Genomic DNA, 24,585 nt, shown 5'->3' with positions numbered 1-24,585 from the left:
TAAATGACAAATAGAAATACTGACACCGGCTGCATATTATCGGATAAAATTCGTTCAAATACGAATATTTTAGCAGTTTTGAATTTCACAAATGTCAAAAAATTTAAACCCGCTTATATATATCAGAGACATATAATACATATATATAATATATTATATGTCTCTGTATATATATATGTCGGGTTTTTTTTATAAATAACGAGATGCGTCTTTTTTTTTTTAACCATATTTGTTATGTATAATTTCTGTGATATTAAGTCCTTGATCGATTAATTTTCGTTTTTAAAACTGAAAATTTCTACTTTCCAGGGTAATCCAGGTCCGTTGCTATATACATTAATCGGGTCGTCACAGTGTATCGATACTATTAAATGAGAAGACCTCATTTTGTGTGTCGCTTCTCTTCCTTCCACATTAAATCAATCATCGTGCTTTTATGTCCTATAGGTACCATGCATAGTCGCATTTGTCATCCTCGCTTATTAATATTTCGTTTGGGTTTTTTTGGGAGAAAAACGAAAATAAAGACGTCCGGATATTGTTTCCGTCCTCGGACTGACTTTTAAGTCATAGATAAAACTTCCGTTTAGGACTTAACTTACACATTATTTTCATAGGTAGAAGGGGGACAGGACAATATTATCGCGTTTTTCTGTATACTATGAACAAACATACATGTATACTATATAAATACAGTGTATTTGCTATCAATTCCAAGTTTAATTCCATGGATTGATAATAAATACCAAATAAACTGTATTATAGTTGTTATAATATTATGTATGTTCATAGTGTACAGAAAAAAACGCTACTGTAATATGATTGAAATTAACAGAAAACAACAAAAAAATAACGGAAATTGGAAAAAACGGAGAAGGCTAAAAAAATTGTACTGTCCCCAAGTACCTTTGACTTTTGATAACTTTCCTGAAATACTCCAGTCATAAAATCTTGTTATACAAAAATTCATCCTACAACAGTTTACATACCATCAACAACGCTCTGAATGCCCGCGATTCCGCGGGTGTGTTCTAGTATATTTAATAAGAAAAGTTTCGTGAGCTGGCGGTAACCGGAACACACCCTTTTGACAGTTTTAACTTACCCCTGAAGAAATAAAATAATGTCACTCACTATTTTGAATCGTTGTAGAATAATTTATTCTGGGCCGATTTTCATTTTTTATGCATCAGTCGATTTGTTTAAATAAGTTGTTCATGAATAAATGTCAACCTACGCGATTGAAATAAGTAAAGGTGTTTTCCGACAGGTATTGATGTTAATCTGTCTGGATGATAAAAACCACATGACTGATAAGAAGTATCTCTGGTCAATTTATGACCGCGGCATCGCAGATAGTCACAAAAGAAATTAACGACAGCATACTAATAAGACAGTTTCCATATCTTTACTACAGTGCTACCCGGGTTATAAATAAGTGCTAATTAATCGTTGTAGTTCCTGTCAATATAATACTTTCATGGTTTGACCATAGATAAAATATATCTATGGTTTGACAAAGTAATTGATGTCTAAAAAAAATTAATTACAGACTGAACCTAAATATCACCGCCGACGCCGACAACGGAATCTAGGATCGCTATGTATCGCTTTCGCGACGTAAATGTCGCAGGCTCGACAAAAATGATATTGTTACCGGCATTCCGTATGAAATCGGGTCCCTATCCGGAAAAACTTTTCGGCATTAGTCTCGGAAGTATCAATAATTTCTTTTTTGCGGGTAAAGATTGAGTACTGAAGTGAAAAGTTTACCCAAGCAGCTTAAAATAGTGATAGGTCTATAATTTTGTGGATCACACTGATCTCCTTTATTCTTATAAAAAGGTATAATATTTCCAATAAGCCAAGATTCTGGTCCATTTCCCGAACTAAATATAACATTAAAAAGTTTAACATAAACAGGCATAAAAATATTACATGTAGACTTTATATATTCATTTATAATTAAATCATCACCACATGCTTTTCCATTTTTCAGTTTTTTTATACATGTAAAAATTTCTACCTCAGTAATACTACTGTTAATTATTTCATTCAATTCTTGCAATTCTTCTGAAATAGGTATGTTTTCATCTTCAGAACTTGAAGAATTAAGACTCTTAAAAAATTCGTAAAGAACATCAACAGAAATATTAGCTGGTTTAACCCCCCTGTTTGTATTCAAGATCTTCCAAAATTCTTTTGCGTTGCTGTTTTTTTAGTGTGTTCATCTTCTGTCGGATTTCTTTTTTATGTTTCTTTATGGATTTATCTAGTTGTCTCTTATAATCTCTCTCTGATTTTTTCATTTGTTTTCGATTATTTTCCGTCTTAATAGATTTATATCTTCTTTTTGCGATACGGAAACATTTTCTTGTTTCCCAGCATTCTTTGTTAAACCAAGGCTTGTGTACCTTTTTATCGTAGTATGTGTTTCCCCCCTTGTTATGAGATCCCAAAACTTATTCTGCTGATTCTAGAATAATAGAGTTCACCTGTTCAACGACTTTATTTATGTTTTCTTTAGCTAGTATGCTAGTTTCTAGCATGTTCAACTCTGATTCTAATTCGCTTAATTTATTTCTGTCAATGCTCTCAACGAATTCGTTTTCTTTTTCAGTATCCCATTTATTTATCTTTTTTACATTTTGATCAGCACATGTTTTTACGTATATATTTTTATCTACAGTGCAAGTTTGTTTAAACGACATAGTCAACGATAAAGGCGAGTGTACATCAGAATATAATGACGAAAATTCATGAACAAGCATTTCATTAATACAGTATAACAATGGATATGTACAAATAAAATAATCGACAACACTTGACTGTCTGCAAGTAAACATGCCTTCTTTATCGCCATTTACTGTACCATTCAATATAAATAAATTATTATTTTTACACATATCAAGTAAATGGTTACCATATGAATTTTTTGATACATCTTTACTACATCTCTTACGTAACATGTTAAACTGGTTTAAACAACTAGCATAATCTACAACAACACTATCGGAATTATCATGATGACTCTCTGAAATCTCAAAAAAATCTGAATCAGTACTGGTTCTACTGTTAAAATCACCGGTGAGCAGGATATATTTATAATTCAGAGAAAAGTTTAGAGATTCCTGATCAAGCTCGTTAATAGCATCTTGAGTTTTATATATAGAGTTTTCGGGCGGAATATAAATACAACCAATTAAAACATCTTCCTCAGTACCAAAAATTTCTGAAGATATTTTTAACCAAAGCACCAATCTACTTTCTGTTTCAATAAGATGTACTTGTTTTTCATATTTTTCTTTATAACCAAAAGCTATGCCACCAGATTTTACTTTTGACTTAGTTTTTCTATTTTGCATAATAAATTTATAACCTGGTATATCTATTATATCAAAGTCATCTGTTTTTGATTCAGATAAACAAATAAAATCATGTTTATGAATAAGTTCAACAAATTCCGGATATTGCATCCTATTTTTTAGACCACAACAGTTTAATGATAACACATTACATATAATTTCGTTTATTTCGTTTTTTTGTCCATTTTTTATTGTCTCTCCGTGATGATCCTAGTAACCTTTGGGCGTTGAAGAAGTGCGACGTCTCTTGCTTGTCTGCCGTTGTTCTGTGGTAGCAAAGTTAATCGGACTATTCGGTGCCGGTACTGCATGGGAATCCTCTGCTGTTTGTGGAGTATACATTTGTCCATCAACGTACAGAATGTCCCGCACTAGTCTTACGTGACTACCCTCAGCTCGCTTCTGTTTCATTATCGGGTACAGACTTTTCCTTGCCTGTTCGATGGCATCAGGGAATTGTTGGTTTACTCCATATGGTTTTCCTTTCAGTCGGTATGTGTTTGACAATACTCTGGCAAGATCTTTGTAAAAGATAAATCGTGCTACGATCGGTCTTGGTCGTCCTCTCCTACCAGGCATAGCTCCGTGCCCGAATCTATGGACATTACCGATTTCCACCCTGTGTGTGATACGAAGTTCGTTTAACATGAATTTTCGTATTACATCTTCTGTGTCTTCTTCTTGAATTTCATGTAGACCTGTGAAAACTAGATTGTTCTTCATTGATCTACATTGTAAATCTAATACTGTGTCTTTTAGCTCTTCGTTTTCCTCTCTGATGTCACCAAGTGTTGATTTAATTTCATGTCTATGTTCGATTGCTTGATCATTTAAATCGTTTTTTACTTGGGTTACTGTTGTTTTAACGTATTTCACATCTTTGGCATTTTGTTCATGTTTCAGCTTAAAATCATCCATAAAGTCACTTATGCCTTGTAGATTCTTATCAGTTTCTGCATACGTTTTATTTACCTGTGTAAGATCTTTATTTAAGTTAAAATTGTCTGTTATAACTTTATTTATTTCAGTTTCTTGTTTATCACACCTATTATTAAGGCTTTTAACATCTTTGTCTATTTTAGAAACTGTACTCTTCACTTAATGCAATTCCGAAACTAGGTTTGTTAATGTCCGATTTATTTGGTTGACTTGTTTCATTCCTTTTTCAATTGATGTCAGTCTACTGTTCATATCAAGCATTAATTGGTATAGATTTTCTAATGAAACAGTTTTATTTTGTTCACCGTATAGAACATCTCTACTCTGATTTAGTATATCAGATGTATTGGTTGAATTTTGAGATTACATTTCACCCACTCGTGTAGAGCCTCAGAAATTAAACGTTGAAGTTTCAGTATAATTCATCTGTCATAACAAATGCCCCGGGCGCAGGTAAATAGTTGAAAAAAATAAAAAGTCTCTCGGGGTTTTACCTAATGAGCTAATAAGTTCAAAAACACTAATAAATCCTTAAGCTAAGCAAAGCTTACTTTGGGCGGATAGTCCCACATCAAACTCATAAATGTTATATTCAGAAGTTACTAAATTATCTCAAGAAATTCCAATTACAAATATAACTTATCTGAGGAGCGATTTTTATCCGTCTCCATCTTGCTTTCGTAACCTCTCTCCTCTCATAGAAAGTGGTATTCTTCAACCCAGAACTCTGTCACGTAATCAGTAAATGATGTTGTTACGGGTATGTTGTCAGCTTCAACTATGTATTCTAAAGTTGTTAGCCAAACATCCTCAACTAGGTGGGGTGGAAATTATAAGAGTTAATACTGTTCAAATGGTGTCATATACAAAGCTTGGCTACTGAACAGTTGCATTTTATATTCTATTTGTTAGAATTGATAGGATATTTTTTATATTAAATTTCAGAACAGTGTATTTATCAAAATTTAAAAAAAGAATAAGTTGAATAAATAAAAAGAAATTCAAATGACATTTATTCTTATCTTTTCTTAGTTTCATTATTTTACTTTAAAAAAATTTCAGAATGTACCAATAATTAAAACTATTTGTTGACAAATGCTAAAATTTAATTCACATTTTTTTACACATTTTTAGATATTTTTTTTTGTCAAATTCAATATATTTTCCTGCTAAAAATTATATCAAATATAAAATATTTTGCACATTTTCCTTGCTTTAATAGCAGAATATAATATCTTTCATAAAATTTTACAGGTAAAATAATAGGCAAAAAATATGACTATAATTCAGAAATAAACTATAATTGTTAAAACAACAATCCCCCCTATGTTTACATATGCATGTAGTTAAAAGTGGGCAAACCAGGATGACACCGGTAATGCAACTTGTAATCACTTAATTCAATCAAATCCTGATTGATTAAAGTTACGTAATCAACAAGGCCTTTATAGTTTGATCTTTTGTTTGGTGATATATCTTATAATAATTATTTGCCGGTATTTTTTTTCAGGTAACATCAGAGGCTTCTACAACACTTGTTTTTTTTTTTTGTAATATCGAATGTAGTCAATATATTTTTTTAAAGTTGACAATATTTTGAATAGTTGTGTGTAGATAAAATAAAAACAAGTTATATGAGTATCCATTATTCTTTATTGCAAGATAATAAACAAACAATTACACTGAATACATTTTCAGAAAGGATTCGGCAAATCAAACAACGTTTCTCAATTTGAGAAATTTTAAGAACAAAGTTTGTATGTATCAGCTTCGAGATCGTCTAGTACCATTGTGAATGTAACTATTTGTTATTACACAGGATGAAAGACTTGTAAAGATCACAGTCAGTTGAAAGAAAATGCTAATTACTGCTGATTAATGTTGATGTCTTTTGATTGTCCTAAATTCTGTTATATACGTTTTTAATAAAATTATACCCAATAATTTTGAAAACTTGTAATGAAAACATAATCAACCTAGTTGTTTTATACTCATGTAAAGACAATATTTGTCAAAGGCCTTTTTTTTACCGTACTGCAGTACACCTTTTACATTATAATAAAATTCTATAACATTTATGAATTACAATTAATATATATCTTTATTTTTATTCCTTATAAATATATTTTTATTGGGGCCGGATCGACTTTAAATATGGGCCGGATCGACATGAAAGCATTTTGACGTCTGTCTCATCGTCTATTCTCCAAACCATTCAAATGTAGTAGTTATAAAGTTAGAAGTTTAGTAAGACTTAGTCAGTGTTGGAGTATATTTTGGAATCCGAAAATCCGGAAAGTCTCCCGTCAATTGTTAAGAATTTAGTCAATTTACACAGATAACAGAAGTAAGAGGAATTTGAATTTTCAGAATTGACCACATAAATATTGTAAGTGCGGAATAGATTTATCACTACAATCTACCATATCTGGTTACATGCACAAACACTTGTTTCTATCCATGGAAAGGTCGACTATCCATATGTAATATGTAAATTATACATATGATATGGATAGTCGATCTTCCCATTTAATAGCATGGATAGAAACAAGTGCCTATGGTTGCATGGTTAAGTCATTACTTAAAATTATGGCGCTTATGCTGTCGATTTTAAAGGGGGACCGGGTTGTCATCAGAAGTTTTGTCCCCACTTTATCACTGACACTTTATTTTATACAAAAAAATGAATGCTTATTCGACAGGTTCTGTATATATGCAGTTTCCTGATCTTGATATCTTGATATGATACGATGAAACGTCCTATTGGCAGTCTTATACAGCGCATCTGTCATATCGCCCGTAGCGATTAATCCAAATATACCAATCTCAAGTTGTATTTTATGAAAGAGTTACACTGTTTAACCCGGGGTCAATCAGTGTCATTGAACAATTGGATCTTATTATGACGTAAAAATATGAGCATTGTGTCATAGGAAATTTACGGAAAAGTGCACAAATTCATAAGTCATCTATATCCTCCTGATGGAACCGTAGCTCTTGGGTCCTTATGATATTTTTTGACAATTTGCTGACCAACATCATGAACATAAAGACCTAAGTCTAACGGGGGTCTCATTTTAGGGGGGGGGGTCTGATCCCAGATCCCATTTATTGTTTTGTCATATTCCCGTATCACGTTTATTATTTTTTTAGTCTCTCTTTTCTAGCTTATTACATTTTTTCATTTTAGAAGTCGCCTCATCATGCTCATGATACAGAATTGTTAACATTCATTGGAAAGTCCCCTGTTACGCTATTTGACATTAATTAGATAAAAAATTTGGTGTTGAAAACCGGGCTAGATAGTGTACATCGGTCAGAGCCAGAAATGATCCAATATATTACAGAATTACAGAATATTTATTCCTCCTATCGGTATTCTGCATGTATCTTTCAATTAGCAAGATATAAGGGAACTGACAAATGGCTTAGTGGTGTCATAGATTTAAAGGAATGATATAAAAAAATATCAGAGTTTGTCAGTAACTCGCCAAAGGTCGGTGGTTTACTCCAGACGTTCTGGTGTGCACCTTTAAAACTGACTGTCATGGAATTATAAAGCTCTTGGTTCACTTAGAACTATATTTTATTTCAATTTGATATACTTGCATCTCGTGACGGCTGTAATGTTGAAGAAATGTTAACATTCAATGTAGCTGCCTATACGAAGCTGTCCTAACTAAGGTCGCTGTTTCATAATCGCACTCACCGTAGTGGAGGGGGCATTAAGTTCTACCCTTGTCCCTCTGTACTTCCGTCCATCATCCCAAAATTGGTTTCCGTTCTCTAACTTTAGTTTGCCTCAACTAAATGTTATGAATCTTATACACAATACTTATTACCACATAACACAGATCAATTTTGAATTCTGGTGGCGTTACTTTTACGGTTCTAGATTTATGTCCCTTAACAAATGGAAAAATAAAAATTGCTGAATTTTTGGTTTCCGTTTTTCTAACTTTAGTTTGCCTCAACCAAACGTTATGAAACTTATACACAATGCTTATTACTTCATAACACAGATCAAGCTTGAATTTTGGTGGCGTTACTTTTACTGTTCTAGAGTTATGCCCCTTTACAAATGAAAAAATGGCTGAATTTTTCGTTTCCGTACTCTAACAAGTTTTCCTCAACCAAATTTTATGAAACTTATACACAATGCTTATTACCACAAAACACAGATCAAGTACAAATTTGGGTAGAGTCACTTGAACTGTTCCTGAGTTATGTGCCTTTATAACGTCATATGCAAGCGGAGGCATTATCTGTGTCTTATGGACACATTCCCCATTCATTTTGGTGAAGTCCGATTATAAAAGGGCAACCCGAAGAGCTACGTATTCGCATTTACATTAAATGTTGAAATTTAAGCGACAATTAATACTATATGAAATTCGGGATGACGTAAAAACTTTAACATTGACTGAATGTTTTTTTTTTTTAATTAAGGTAGCCATTCTGTCTTTTTGTCGATGTTGAACCTATGTCGGTATTCAATAATGAGCTTTCGTCGAAAAATGGTATTATATGACATTCTTAATAATGTAAAAATTTGGACGTGGATTCAGTGTCGGCATTCAACGTTGAATGGAGCTATTCATCAGAGTTCAAACATTTGTTTGTCAAATCAATACACATTTTTTTTAATCAAACTTACTCCTGAAATTAATTATGAGGTCGCTATGCAAACCAATACTTCGTACCAATATTCAGAAGTGGCGATTCGTAATATTAAAGCAAAGACATACTTTATATATATCGACAACATAGCTAGAATAGAAATATTTCAATATTTGAAATTCTTGTTAATTTTTGCCTGCGGAGAAAAAAAAGTTAAATGTTTGAAACATATTCAAATTTTCAATATCTGTTTTAAGCCCGGTTGTCACTATCAAAGTTTTGTTCAAGTTTTTGATAGATTTTTTCATAATGACAACCATCAAAGAAAAGTTTGATCAAAATCTTTGATGGACATCTCATCCTTTTTCTTAAAACTAAGATGTACTTTGACGGGAAATATCCAATCACAGTGCAGCTTTTTCTTTGACCAAGTTTTTGATAAATAAAAAAAATTTGATAGTGACAACCTATGACTTGGACAAAAGTTTTCTTAGACCATGTTTTTGATGAAAAAAATTGATAGTGATAGTAGTTGACTTGGACTTTGTTTACCTGGTCAAAGAAAACTATGACCAAGTTAACTTTGATAGTGACAACCAGGCTTTAGTCTTGAAAACAGGGTTTTTTTTCCAACTCCTAGTTACTTCAACAATAAAAGTTTACCTTAAAATTAAATAATATATTTTCTCATTGTTGAGGTGTTACCATAGGACATCAAGATTTCTGTTTCCCAGATGCGACATTGTACCCCGAATGTACTCAATACTAGCTTTGATAATTTGGACATCACGACGGGTGATACATGTATGGCAGAAGATGCTCTCTTCCGGAACACCTGATCTTATGCCTGTTTTTTTTATGGAGTTTGTGTCGTCCTTGCTTTAGTTCTATGTGGTGTTGAGGTTTTTCTTTAGTTGCACTTGTTTTGACATATTAATAGATTATTATTTTGAACCCTCCTGTCGGTATCATGCTTCACTTTCCCTCAAACTTCTGCATGGAAACTGCAATCCTTCATTAATCGGAGAAAAAGGGTCAATAAAAAAACACTACATTTTGGGCCGAAGTGGAGGACCCCGGAGGCAACTTGACAAAAATAACCCTAAATTAAAAAAGAGTAAATTCCTGTAAAGGATGACTGGACTGCCTCCCTTCTTGGACCACCCCGGTTGGTGCTAGGTTAGCTTGTTTCATCATACATTTGTATTTGACAAGTTTACAAATAATATATTGACATGCAACCATATAGACCAAACTATCAGTGTCGCTGTGGTATTACATTTATAACAATAAATGTAATTGTCTTGTATATATTATAAATTCCAACAATCTATTTTTTTTTGAGGTGGGAAGGGTGTTACTGTGCGTGTGTGTGTTGTCTCAATCATTGACAATTATACCATAATCTGTTATTGATGTAAAAGTGGCAACATCAACACCATTTTTGCTCTGGATTTCAAGAATAAATTCGTAGTCACTGAAGGGTTTCCCTTTTTTTGCAACACTATGCAGTGTTGAAGAAAACCTTATATCTATTTAACTGATCAGGCTTACATTGCTGCTTGTGAATACATTAGTGTCTGACAATAAATCTTTAGACTTAAAATTTGGGTCATTTTCATCGATCCACTGCTTTAAACAAAATAAATGCTGGGGTATCACTTCGTGTTTATTGGGTCTACTTTAAGATTTTGTGTTCCCCTTACTAGTGAACTTTCTTTTTTTGAATGGGTAGGGAATTTCTGGCAGTATATAAACAACATTAGACCAGTTGATTCGATCATCATATAGCCACGGTCGATCGATTTTCAGTTGAGCTTAAATTTCCGTTCCTGTTTTCACGATTGTATTTTTGGTCTTTAGTGAGATCTTCATTTGATTTCTTTTGTTAGGTATGGCAAACCAATGGGAGATAACTCCAAATTACCCTAAATAATTGTTCCCAGATGTGTGTAAAAATAAAATCTTTGGGTGACCTCCGATTACGGCCTTCTATTAACTTGTTAAGTCTCAGAAGGTTCTGCTTGCTTTTTATAAATATTATATGAATATTCATGATTCTGTATATTATAATTTTCGGGAATACGATGAAATATTTGAGGTACAAACAAGGGTTTGAAAGTTACATTCGTTTCAAAAAAATACAAGGGAACGTTATACAGCCATAAAATGTACTTTTTTATTAAGTTTAATATATTAATTAAATAATTAGGTCCAATAAATAAATCTAGATAGCTGTGTTCATATCAAAATTAATTTTTATAAATAACCCTCCTTTTTGTGTATACATAGTTATTTCCCTTGCATGGACAACTTTTGGTTTAGTTTTGATTGGAAATCAGTGTGATAGGTTTTTTTTTGTTGCATTATACAGCCAGTTTATTGCGATTTAAAGATAGTTTAACCACTTGCCATTGCACACAAGATAGTAAGGATACGGAATAATGTGGTTTAACAACAATCAATAAATGTATTTTCAACATGTTCAACTAAAAGCATACACAGTAGCGGCAGTTCACTTTGTCTGCTATTCACAGTTAAGGTTTTAGAAAAAGAACCAACATGGAATTCATTCCCTTGTCATCAATTCTCCCCTGTCTTCCATCCCATATTGATACAAGAAGACTCCCCTACCCCCTTTCCCTGACTGCCGCTTTCGAAGTTGAAAGTTATATTAATTATTATACAAATACTATTTGTCTTAGAATAATTGATATGACTTTCAAAATAATATTAATATGACCCTATTTTTCAGACTGTATTTAACAGTAAACTCTAAAGATATTATTTTTTGTATACATATTTTTGTGTGTGTGTGTGTGTGATCACATTAACTGAGTTGTTGAAATTTCCCCCACATATATGTTTTAAATACAATTGTATAATTAAATAAGGGAACGTAACGGACACTTCAGCTATCTATACATACAGACTGTTAGAGGATTATCGAGCCAAAAAACTTGAGATAATACCAGAGATGGTAGGTCTCAAACCATGTTCGAAGTTCTGTTCAAGATTCGTTTTGCATGTAGTTGCACAGGAAGTGCAATTTTTTAATATGGTCATGCATAGGAATACATGAACTAATCAAGTTTTACCTTGGAGCTTACCACTTTCTGTATTGATCAGTATTGAAGTAATTTCATGTAGAGAAAAAAAAAAACACTAGCGAACACCATGCAATTTAATATATATCCTGAAATAATAATTACATTATATCTGGGAAGTTGCAAGTCATACTAACAACTAATGCTTGATACAGTGAAATTTGTCTAAACCAAACCCTGAATAAACCGGAAACCAAGTCCCTTCATCTCAGATTCAATGCATTTTGAACTTTAGTCACGAATGAGATTGGTTTACAGATTTCACTGTATAAATATTGTAACTGATATACAGATATGAATTTACTTTACTTTTATACATTCATACAAGTATTTACAGTTATCTGACATAATTATTTTGTTTGTAATTTCTCAAATAAAAATAATGTTATATTTATTTTCATTGTTTTTCAGTGCAACAGGTATTTTAGACCATAAGCATTCACTATACATGCTATATAAGAATAAGAATATTTCATTAAATAGAATGTTAATGAAAAGGAACATTCTAAAACTATCATGACTATACAAAGACAGATGACATACTTCAAAACTTTTCTCGTCTCTCATGGTACACAAATACACACATATACATTTGTATATAAAGAGTAATATTCATATTTAAATTTTGTTTCTTTACATTCAAATGTTTATAAAGTTTTACTTTTCATTTTCAATATACCAACTGATGTTCTGAAGAAAGGAATACATGTATATAAAGGTATCATCATGTTATGTGACTTTGGACAATAGAATTTCATGAGAGTGGTTGACATTTTCATGCTTTATGCTTCTATTTTGACCAAAAAACTTAACATGGAGGATTGAAATTGACTAACAAGATGTATAAGAAGCAATATAAACAAAACTATAACCCAAATGATTAAAAAAATGTATTTTATTATTTTTTAACATGTTTAAAGAGAGGAAATAGTTTTTCTAGAATAGTAAATAAAATGCTCCGCTGGGGCGCAGCTTGATACGACCGCAGAGGTCGAACCCTGAACAGTTGGGGCAAGTATGGACACAACATTCAAGCTTGATACAGCACCGAATTTGGATTGTAATTAAATATTTGACACAGCATAGGTTTCTGACACAGAATGAAAGTGGTCTAAGAACTTAAAAATTTTTAATTTACCTATTCAAACCATATCATTATTATTTGCTTTTATATATAAATCAGAAATAACCAATTTAATATGGAAAATTTTAAAGAAAAAAAAGGAAAAAAAAATCCCCGCCTAAATTTTTTGAACCCTCTAATGATTCATCACCCCAAACTCAATCCCAGCCTTCCCTTTGTGGTATGGTACCTTGCAGTACAATTTCAGAGAGATCCATACACTTGAACTCAAGTTATTGTCTGGAAACTAGAAAAATGCTTGTTTTTTAACCCCTTTTTGGCCCCAAATTCCTAAACGTTTAGGGCAATTACCCCCAAACTCAAACCCAGCTTTCCCTTTGTGATATGGAACCTTGCAGTACAATTTCATAAAGATCCATACACTTACACACAAGTTATTGTCCTGAAACTAGAAAAATGCTTGTTTTTTTGCCCTTTTATGGCCCCTAATTACTAAAATTTTGAGGGAATTACCCCCAAAATCAATCCCAGCCTTCCCTTTGTGGTATTGTACCTTGCAGTAAAATTTCAGAGAGATCCATACACTTGAACACAAGTTATTGTCTGGAAACTAGAAAAATGCTTATTTTTGGCCCCTTTTTGGCCCCTTATTCCTAAACTTTTTTGGCAATTACCCCCAAACTCAATTCCAGCTTTCCCTTTGTGATATGGAACCTTGTTGTACAATTTCATAAAGATCCATACACTTACACACAAGTTATTGTCATGAAACTAGAAAAATGCTTCTTTTTGGCCCCTAATTCCTAAAATTTGGAGGCAATTACCCCCAAACTCAATTCCAGCTTTCCCTTTGTGATATGGAACCTTGTTGTACAATTTCATAAAGATCCATACACTTACACACAAGTTATTGTCATGAAACTAGAAAAATGCTTGTTTTTTGCCCCTTTTTGGCCCCTAATTCCTAAAATTTGGAGGCAAGTACTCTCAAACTCAATCACAGCATTCCCTTTGTGTTATGGAACTAGTGATACTATGTCAGAGAGATCCATACACTTACACACAAGTTATTGTCATGAAACAAGAAAAATGCTTGTTTATTGCCCCTTTTTGGCCCCTAATTCCTAAAATTTGGAGGCAATTACCCCCAAAATCAATCCCAGCATTCCCTTTGTGATATGGAACCTTGTGGTACAATGTCAGAGAGATCCATACACTTACACACAAGTTATGTCTGGAAGTTACAAAAATGCTTATTTTTGGCCCCTAATTCCTTAACTGTTGGTACCATAACCCCCACCTTCCTTTTGTGGTATTGAACCTTATGGTAAAATTTCATTGAGATCCATTCACTTAAACTAAAGTTAGAGTGCGAAAACTAATGTGTCTTCGGACGACGACGACGCCAACGTCATACCAATATACGACCACAAAATTTTTTTTGCGGTCGTATAGAAATTACCATTTTGAAAATTTGCTATTTCTTCGTTGTTATTATGTGTATTGATAAAAGTGAAACTGTTTTGAAAATGTCTTCACAGTGCCTTTAACATGAGGTAAGTTTTCTTAGATCAGTTGATTTAAAAAAAATCACTTTCCGTACCTACTTTTGTTTTGTTCCCAAGGACAATGAAGGAAGACGTTGAAGCCCACCGATTATCATCTTCAGGCTTTCCCTCGAAGACGTGACACCAATGAGAAACAGACTCATTTTGTTCGAAAATGTATAAATGATTTGTCTTGAAGTGACCTATCGCAACTACTTATAACCTTGTGTATGGTCGGCAAGGTCAGGAATGAAACATTTTATTATCTTAATTTCAATAATAATATGGCTTTGAAATGACGATACTGGTGGTGAAAAAGGTCGGCAAAGTTAATTTTTATTTTCTTTCAAATCGAAGGTCCGTCGGCATAACTAGTAACCAAAACGAAAGTCCGATTGCAATAGTGGAAGGTCACGGACCTCGGACCACCGCTAATTTGAACCCCTGATTAGATTAATAAACCATCCTGGATTTTTACCAAACTTGGATAGAAGCTTCTTACAATCAACATGATCAAAAGATAGTATCTAGAGGAAAATTTTTAATAATTTTTTCCCCATTTTTGTTGAGCCTGCGACTAACAGCAAAAGTAGGCGAGACACTGGGTTCCAGGATCCCTTACAAATTTTTTAAATTTAGATAACTACATTTTCTTAAATAGCATCTTTTTCAGTAAATACCAATAATACACAAAAACTTATGGAAAAATAAGCACATGGATCCTTATGCTTGTTTTTGTGATACAAGCTGGCTGTTATCCCTTTAAATAATTTTCCTATCTACATCTACATGATGTATATCAGGTCCATGTATCTATAATTTCAGCAGCTGTCACATACAAATTCAATGGAAAATGTTCAACAATGTCAATGTTTTTCTGATTACCATCACAAATCACATCAGAATTTGATTGACTAATTGATTTTGAGGCCATATTAAAGTTTAAGATAGTAAGAAGTTAATTAAATATTTTATGTTTTATCATGAATGGAACATTATGTGGTAATGAGTTTTTGTTATGGTTCTAGATCTGTTATAGTTGTCTGTATGTGGATGCTTATTTTATTTAACAACCATCTCATGTTGTATTGATAGAGAGAGAGTCATCCATGAACAAACAAAATTCTAGAAAATGTAAATGTTCATAGTTTGGTTGTTCTTATAAAAAGTGTTATACATATGACTGCTGTATTTAAGTGACACGTTTCATTAAGAGGGCAATGTGCATTTTACATGTACTTTAAAAATCTACAAGCTTTATAAATTGTTTAAAAAACTAGTATAGAGAGCTGAGATAACTCTTGTTAAATCAAGAAACATAAAGGACAGGTATGCATTGAGAAAACAAAGACACAAGACACAATCAAGACAACAAAGACACGTACAAGACAAAATCAAGACATCAAAGACAATACAAAATCATGACAACAAATACACAAGACAAAATAGAGACAACAAAGACACAAGACAGAATTGAAACAACAAAATGAAAGAGAAAAGACAAAAATTTAGACAACTCGGAACAACATAGACCCTTTTAAACTCAAAGAATAAAGCAAGAGTGAGACAATATTAAACAACATAGATACTTTAAACTTAAAGAACAAGACAAGATTGAGACAATATAAAACAACATAGATACTTTAAACCCAAAGAACAAGACAAGATTGAAACAATATAAAACAACATAGATACTCTAAACCCAAAGAACAAGACAAGATTGAAACAATATAAAACAACATAGATACTGTAAACCCAAAGAACAAGTCAAGATTGAAACAATATAAAACAACATAGATACTCTAAACCCAAAGAACAAGACAAGATTGAAACAATATAAAACAACATAGATACTCTAAACCCAAAGAACAAGACAAGATTGAAACAATATAAAACAACATAGATACTCTAAATCCAAAGAACAAGACAAGATTGAAACAATATAAAACAACATAGATACTCTAAACCCAAAGAACAAGACAAGATTGAGACAATATTAATCAACATAGATACTCTAAACCCAAAGAACAAGACAAGATTGAGACAATATAAAACAATATAGATAATCTAAACCCAAAGAACAAGACAAGATTGAGACAATATAAAACAACATAGATACTCTAAACCCAAAGAACAAGACAAGATTGAGACAATATTAATCAACATAGATACTCTAAACCCAAAGAACAAGACAAGATTGAGACAATATAAAACAACATAGATACTCTAAACCCAAAGAACAAGACAAGATTGAAACAATATAAAACAACATAGATACTCTAAACCCAAAGAACAAGACAAGATTGAGACAATATAAAACAACATAGATACTCTAAACCCAAAGAACAAGACAAGATTGAGACAATATAAAACAACATAGATACTCTAAACCCAAAGAACAAGACAAAATTGAAACGATATTAAACAACATAGATACTCTAAACCCAAAGAACAAGACAAGATTGAAACAATATAAAACAACATAGATACTCTAAACCCAAAGAACAAGACAAGATTGAAACAATATAAAACAACATAGATACTCTAAACCCAAAGAACAAGACAAGATTGAGACAATATTAATCAACATAGACACTGTAAAACTCAAAGAACCGGACAAGGTTGAGACAATATACATGATCATGTTAATCAACATAGATCCTGTAAAACCCTAGAAACAAGACAAGATTGAAACAATATACATGTACATGTAAATCAACATAGACTGTAAAACCCTAGAAACAAGACCTGATTGAAACAATATACATGTACATGTAAATCAACATAGATCCTATAAAACCCTAGAAACAAGACGTGATTGAAACAATATACATGTACATGTAAATCAACATAGACACTGTAAAACCCTAGAAACAAGACCTGATTGAAACAATGTACATGTACATGTAAAACAACATAGATCCTGTAAAACCCTAGAAACAAGACAAGATTGAAACAATATACATGTACATGTAAATCAACATAGACACTGTAAAACCCTAGAAACAAGACAAGATTGAAACAATATACATGTACATGTAAATCAACATAGACACTGTAAAACCCTAGAAACAAGACAAGATTGAAACAATATACATGTACCGGTACATGTAAAACAACATAGATCCTGTAAAACCCTAAAAACAAGACAAGATTGAGACAATATACATGTACATGTAAATCAACATAGATCCTGTAAAAACCTAGAAATGAGGCAAGATTGAGACACTATACATGTACATGTAAAACAACATAGATCCTGTAAAACCCTAGAAACAAGACAAGATTGAGACAATATATAGATATAAGAAGATGTGGTATGAGTGCTAATGAGACAACTCTCCATCTAAGTCAAAATTTATAAAAGTAAACCATTATAGGTCACAGTACGGTCTTCAACACAGAGCCTTTGCTCACACCGAACAGTAAGCTATAAATTGCCCCAAAAATTACTAGTGTAAAACCATTCAAACGGGAAAACCAACGGTCTAATCTATATAAAAAACGAGAAACGAGAAACACTTATGAACCACATCAACAAACGACAACTACTGAACATCAGATTCCTAACTTAGGACAGGTGCAAACAAATGCAGCGGGTTTAAACGTATTAATGGTACCAAACCTTCAACCTTTTTCTGAAACAATAGTGTAACATCACAACATAGAAAGACACACTATAAAATATCAACTGAAATAGCTTAACTCAATCAAAGGACATATTAACACTATTGAACATACACTGAACAAATAAATTTGACCTATGATACAATGTAAATACAAAATAAATACCTAAGGGAAGAATCATAAAAGTAACATGCTATAACAGTATGAAATGTTAAACAATTAAAGAAAAACAATATGCTCGAACAAAAATATCAGCCATTTGCAATAACTTTAAACACAGGTAAATGAAAATAATTTTACATGTACATGTAAATCAACATAGATCCTGTAAAACCCTAGAAATGAAGCAAGATTGAGACTATACATGTACATGTAAAACAACATAGACACTGTAAAACCCTAGAAACAAGACAAGATTGAAACACTATACATGTACATGTAAAACAACATAGATCCTGTAAAACCCTAAAACAAGACAAGATTGAAACAATATACATTTACATGTAAAACAACATAGATCCTGTAAAACCCTAGAAACAAGACAAGATTGAGACAATATACATGTACATATAAATCAACATAGATCCTGTAAAACCCCAAAACAAGACAAGATTGAAACAATATACATGTACATGTAAAACAACATAGATCCTGTAAAACCCTAGAAACAAGACAAGATTGAGACAATATACATGTACATGTAAATCAACATAGATCCTGTAAAACCCTAGAAATGAAGCAAGATTGAGACTATACATGTACATGTAAAACAACATAGATCCTGTAAAACCCTAGAAGCAAGACAAGATTGAGACAATACAAATCAACATAAACCCTGTAAAACCACAAGAACAAGTCAAGATTGAGGCAATATAGATAAACCATAAAAAGTCAAACTCAAAAGAATCAAGACAAGATAGAGATAGGACAAATAGACATAAATATATTTATACATGCACATGTACACTGTAAGACCAACACAAGATTGAGACTCAGGGTTACAAATTAGGCTAGACTGAATATTAAATAAAAAACAATACTACAAAAAAATTCTTAATCTTCAGACCTAGAATGTTATATTATGATCATGATGATATAAGATCAGACATCAAAACGTTTAATAACACAAAACACTTAAAGCTAAGAGACAGAAAATCATGTTCCATTATTTGCCATATAAGTTTGTTTTCAATCATTTTTCATAACAAAGAAGAATAAAGGCCAAGGAATTAAATGGTATAAAGGAATGAAACCCAAAATAGTTTTTTAATGCCCTGTTGTATGCAAAGGGGGCATTAAGTGTTACCCTTGACCATCCTTCAGTCTGTCCGTCTTTCCGTCTGTCCTATTTTCGTTTCCGCACTCTCACAAGTTTTCCTCATCCAAATTTAATGAAACTTGTACACAATGCTAAGAACAAAAACTTGCAGACAGAGTTCGAAATTTGGGCAGTGAGTCACTTACCGTTCTAGAGTTATGCCCCTTTATAACTTGGAAAATTGCAAATTGTTTTGTTTCCGCACTTTAACTTAAGTTTGCCTTATTCAAATTTTATAAAACTCATACACAATGCTAAGAACCACAACATGCAGACAGAGTTTAAATTTTGGAAGTATGTCATTAACAGTTCTAGAGTTATGCCCCTTTTTAACTTGAAAAATTGCAAAGCTTGAGTGGGGGCATTCATGTCCTCAGACACATTCTTCTTTTATTTTTATATTATAAGTAGGAATTTGAAACATTTTGTTCACCAGATTAAGGTTGATGACCCCTACAGTAGGCCTGTTTATTTCGAAATTTTCAAAGTGCAACAATATTAAAACATTAAAAATACAGAATAAAAGCGATGTGCCATTTTGTACATATACCAAAGGGAAATGTTGTTCAAAGCAATACTGTTAAACATGTTAAATATTTCATTGCATTGAATAGAATCAAGATTTTTGCAAAAACCCAAAGACATTATTACAGAGATTTTCGTTATAAAATTGTAAACATAAATTAATCACTTGTTTGTCCATGATGTGCTAGCATTTATTGTCTACAAAAAATCCTAAACAACCTTTACAATTCAAAAAACCTCCTGCTGAGTCACTAAAGTCGACGAAAACCTTGAATAAGTCCATTTTTATGCCCCACCTAGGGCATTATGTTTTTCGGTCTGTGCGTCCGTTTGTTTGTCCTTTGGTCCATCCGTCTGTTGGTCCATCAGTCTGTTCGTCCATCCATCCATCTGTTCGTCCATCCGTTTGTCCGTCTGTCCCGCTTCAGGTTAAAGTTTTTGGTCAAGGTAGTTTTTGATGAAGTTGAAGTCCAATCAACTTGAAACTTAGTACACATGTTCCCTGTGATGTGATCTTTCTAATTTTAATGCCAAATTAGAGAGTTTTGACCCCAATTTCATTGTCCACTGAACATAGAAAATGATAGTGCAAGTGGGGCATCCATGTTCTATGGACACATTCTTGTTATACTTGTTTTAACCAATATCTTTATTTATATACTTGTTTTAGGGAAATCATTGCTAGCACTGCATGCACTAATCCTCTATCTAGTAAGCACCAAATTGTCAAATATAGGAGTACAAAGAGAAAGGCTGTGGATTTTTCATAAAATTTCCATATGTTTAGCAATGAAACTATATCTGATCATATTAAGTTGTTTGGAGCATAAAACTATCCAGAACAACAAAATTAAAGCACACAACTGCCAAACACTGTCTGCATATGTTTAACTCTCTACAGCTGCAATATGCTAGCTATGCCCATAATATAAGCAAAACAGATATACAAAAATGTATATGATTCAAATGGCTCTGTAAAATCAAATACAAAGACTGCAATCAGATAGACTTTAGTTTGGTTGAGGACCTTGTTTAAGTTAACACCACAAAGTCATTAAATGTGAAAAATTTTGGAAAGATAGAATATATCTTTCCTTAAAGTTAAGTTTCCTGCTTGAAGGCTCACAAGCAAACAATAAGAATATGATTGTTTAGAATATCATCCAGTCTTTATCTTCTAAATAAAAGTTTGATGACTATCTGAAGATTGATAATTTATAGATTTATTGCAGATTTTAAGTGAGGGACCAAAAAGGAGAACCAGTAAGAGAATTAGCATATTATATATTTCCTTGTTTTAATTAACAGATCTTGTTGCTCATATGTTCATTGTTGGAAATTGACTATATACCACAAGATGTTTACTACACCACATCTTATTTTATTATAAGAGGATAGAAAGTTGATATGTTGATTATTGATTTTTTTTGTAGGTCTTCCAACACATCAATATACCTGATGTGCCTGAGTACAAAACGCTTGAATCAAATATTTAACAGATTTCTACATACTCAAGGCCTGACAGATCAAGATACACAGGTAATTGATGAAAACAAGTTTATTTCTGTATATTTATAGTGTGATATTCTCTTTTAAAGCAGTATTTGTGTAAAATTTACATTTCCTTTTATAGAATAAAACCAAAGTGACAGTCACTTGATTTGAAAATAATTAGGTACTGTAAGAATAAACAGTATTCAATGTGTATAAATTATAGTTTAATTCTGGGTTTCAATTTACTAAAATTTGAATGAGAATTAAAGAATAATGAAATGTAACGTAACCGAAATTTTCTAACAATTATTTGTCACTGAAAGTTTCAAATTCCCAAAGTGTTAAATATTTATATCAGGATGTATGGATATAAACTTCTCTGTAAAGTAGGATAATCTTAAGGCTGTACCACGGTAGATAATTGAATTTCTTTTATATCATTGTTAGTATCCTTTGTAGTTTTATGATATTGAATTTTGTTGCTTTGAATTAATTTACTACCCATTGTCTTTTTAATCTACTGTTATTGCTGATATGTGGAACATCACTGTTTTTAGTCATGTCTTTTCAGATGAAACACTAGATGACATAAAGTTCAGTTTTACAACACAAAAGTTTACTTGAAAGCTAAGTCGTTTACAGTCCAGACTTTAACCTGAATAATGAGAGTATCAACACCATGGTTTATAGCAGGAGTTGTAGGCTTGTTTTTTCTACTTTTCATGATGTTTTATGCCAGAAATTCCAGTTTAAATCAATATCCGATATCAAATCTAGATATTTCTTCTCCTGTTGTTAGAGGGGCTTTTAATGAAGACAGAAAACAAGTTGTTTTCATGCAACAATTTCAACCACAAAAAATAAATCAAAACAGGTTAGCACAATTTGATTATAAAAAGGCCATGAAGGAACTCATAGACAGGAATACAGCTGCTGATGATAAGACATTGGTGACAATGATAAGGAACTATTACATTGAACAACCTTCTACAGAACCATACAACTTAGATATTCCAGATAGACTGGAGTATTCCAATGGACAGACACCATTCATAGATAGTAGGCTCAATTACATAGTAAGAAAATGTACCTATCTAATTTTTCTATAAAGTTATAAAATGAAGCTCTCCCACAAAAATGTATGATTGAATTTCTGGGCATTGTTTTTGATTATTCAATTTTAATGCATAGTGAAACCCTCTAAAACAGATGTGGAAATCATTGCTTATGTTTTTTACCTGTTTTTGACTTAATTCAATCCTGTCAAACAATATTCTATAGTAATAATAGTGCTTTCATGAAATAATCACAATCGGCAGTCAATACTGTCATTAAAACTTTTCAAGTCATACCATGAAAATATTTGATACATTTCCTATGGGATGTGAAGAAAATCATGTTATGATCCTCAAAACATTTAAGAAAATTAAAGTTATTGATTGTCCTGACATAATTGCTGATCTGCTGTTTATTATGGTATCTTTATACAACAAATCACTGCTTATAGCAAATCTTATTAATGAACAAATGTTCATATGCTCATAAAAGAACATTTTTCTTTTCTTGAGTGTCTATTATGTTTAAACATATTTATTCAGTTTTATATCAAATTCAGATTTGTGTTTACCTCATTAATACATAAAGGTAAAAATAATGTTATGTGCCATTAAACTGTTAAAATCTTCTGATATTTTAAAGGGAGAGAATTGGATAAAAAAAAAAGAGAAAAGAATTAAGTAGCAGATCTTTACATGATATAAAAAAAAGTTAAAACAAAAACTTTTATCTACATAAATCAGTTAAACAGAGGTGAGAAAAAAATTGATATTTCATAAAAACTTAATGTATTCAAATTTGCAGTAAATAAAACCTGTCAACTCATAATTATCACATGTCAGTTGTAAAATGAAGTTGCTAATCACAACCATATTGACAGTTTACGTTTTCTGATAACCATGATAACAAAATGACTATGAATTTTTGTGGTGTACACAATGAAAATGGGAGACAAAACATGTTGAGGATAAAAGTCACAAGTCATCCTTTTGAATAGAGATATTACACCATAGTGTGTGTCCATCTTCATGAAATATATACATTATTCCAATAAATATAATAAGCTAAAAAATATAAGGTTAAGTGGAGTTCACATTATACCAATAAATATAAGTTTACTATTACTAGTTTTATTAGGTAAAATAAAGTACACAGGCATGACAGGTAGTCCCAAGAAAATATGGTTCATAGGTCAACTATATTTGGTGTATGGAATGATTGTAAGGTGTATATGTCTGTCTGGTAGGGTTCACCTAACCTTGACCTCGTTTTCATGGTTCATTGGTCACTATAAAATTTCCATGGTTTGGTCTGTTTCTTTTATACTACATGTATAAGCAATAGGTCATCTATATTCGGTGTATGGAATGATTGTATTAAAGGTGAATATGTATTTCTGGCTTGGTTTATCTGACTTTGACCTCATCTTCTTGGATCATAAATGTTAATATGATACTTGTAGTAAAACTTTATATTTAGGATTATCAACCTAAAATCAATGGTCAGTCTAGTAGGCAAGACATTTCAGCGTGTGCACTCTTGTTTAAATGTATTACACTATTACACTTCCTAATTGTCCCACAAACATCTTCCCGATTGTCCCATAAATTTTATTACTTTTTACCTGTACTTTTAAAAAGTGGATCAATCGGAAAGACACCAAAAATATTTATTACCTGGTATGCCAATACAAATATAAGTTTATAAAAATTAGGTTAAATACAGAACACAGATCTAAGAAAATATACATTTTGACAATACAATTAAGTTATATATTAGGTTAAATATAGAAAACAGGTAGATGCAAGAAAATATACATTTTGCTAAAAAAGGAGTAAGTTTGGTTTGGGCCCTTTTTGACCCGTAGTATTAAGTCCATTATTTCAAGGTAAAAGTGGTTCAA

General features: G+C 31.9%; 1 protein-coding gene across 3 annotated transcripts in view; it reads left to right on the top strand.

Moving 5' to 3' along the window:
* LOC127730629 (uncharacterized) overlaps positions 1 to 24,585 on the top strand; it is a 72,047-nt gene that overhangs the window by 35,695 nt on the left and 11,767 nt on the right. For 2 of the 3 annotated variants that reach the window (XM_052239130.1, XM_052239129.1), the window contains exons 2-3: positions 21,566 to 21,671; positions 22,198 to 22,702. In XM_052239130.1, coding sequence (XP_052095090.1) covers positions 22,289 to 22,702 — 414 coding nt within the window. In that variant the 5' untranslated portion in view covers positions 21,566 to 21,671; positions 22,198 to 22,288. Of the gene's footprint in view, positions 1 to 6,631; positions 6,694 to 21,565; positions 21,672 to 22,197; positions 22,703 to 24,585 lie in introns of those variants that run through there. The other variant, XM_052239128.1, reaches the window with a different exon arrangement.

The sequence above is a fragment of the Mytilus californianus genome, unplaced genomic scaffold (assembly GCF_021869535.1).
Source record: "Mytilus californianus isolate M0D057914Y unplaced genomic scaffold, xbMytCali1.0.p SCAF_2, whole genome shotgun sequence".
In the NCBI taxonomy this organism is placed as follows: Eukaryota; Metazoa; Mollusca; class Bivalvia; order Mytilida; family Mytilidae; genus Mytilus; species Mytilus californianus.
Note: the sequence above shows the minus strand (reverse complement) of the source record. Positions and strands in the feature narration are given on the sequence as shown.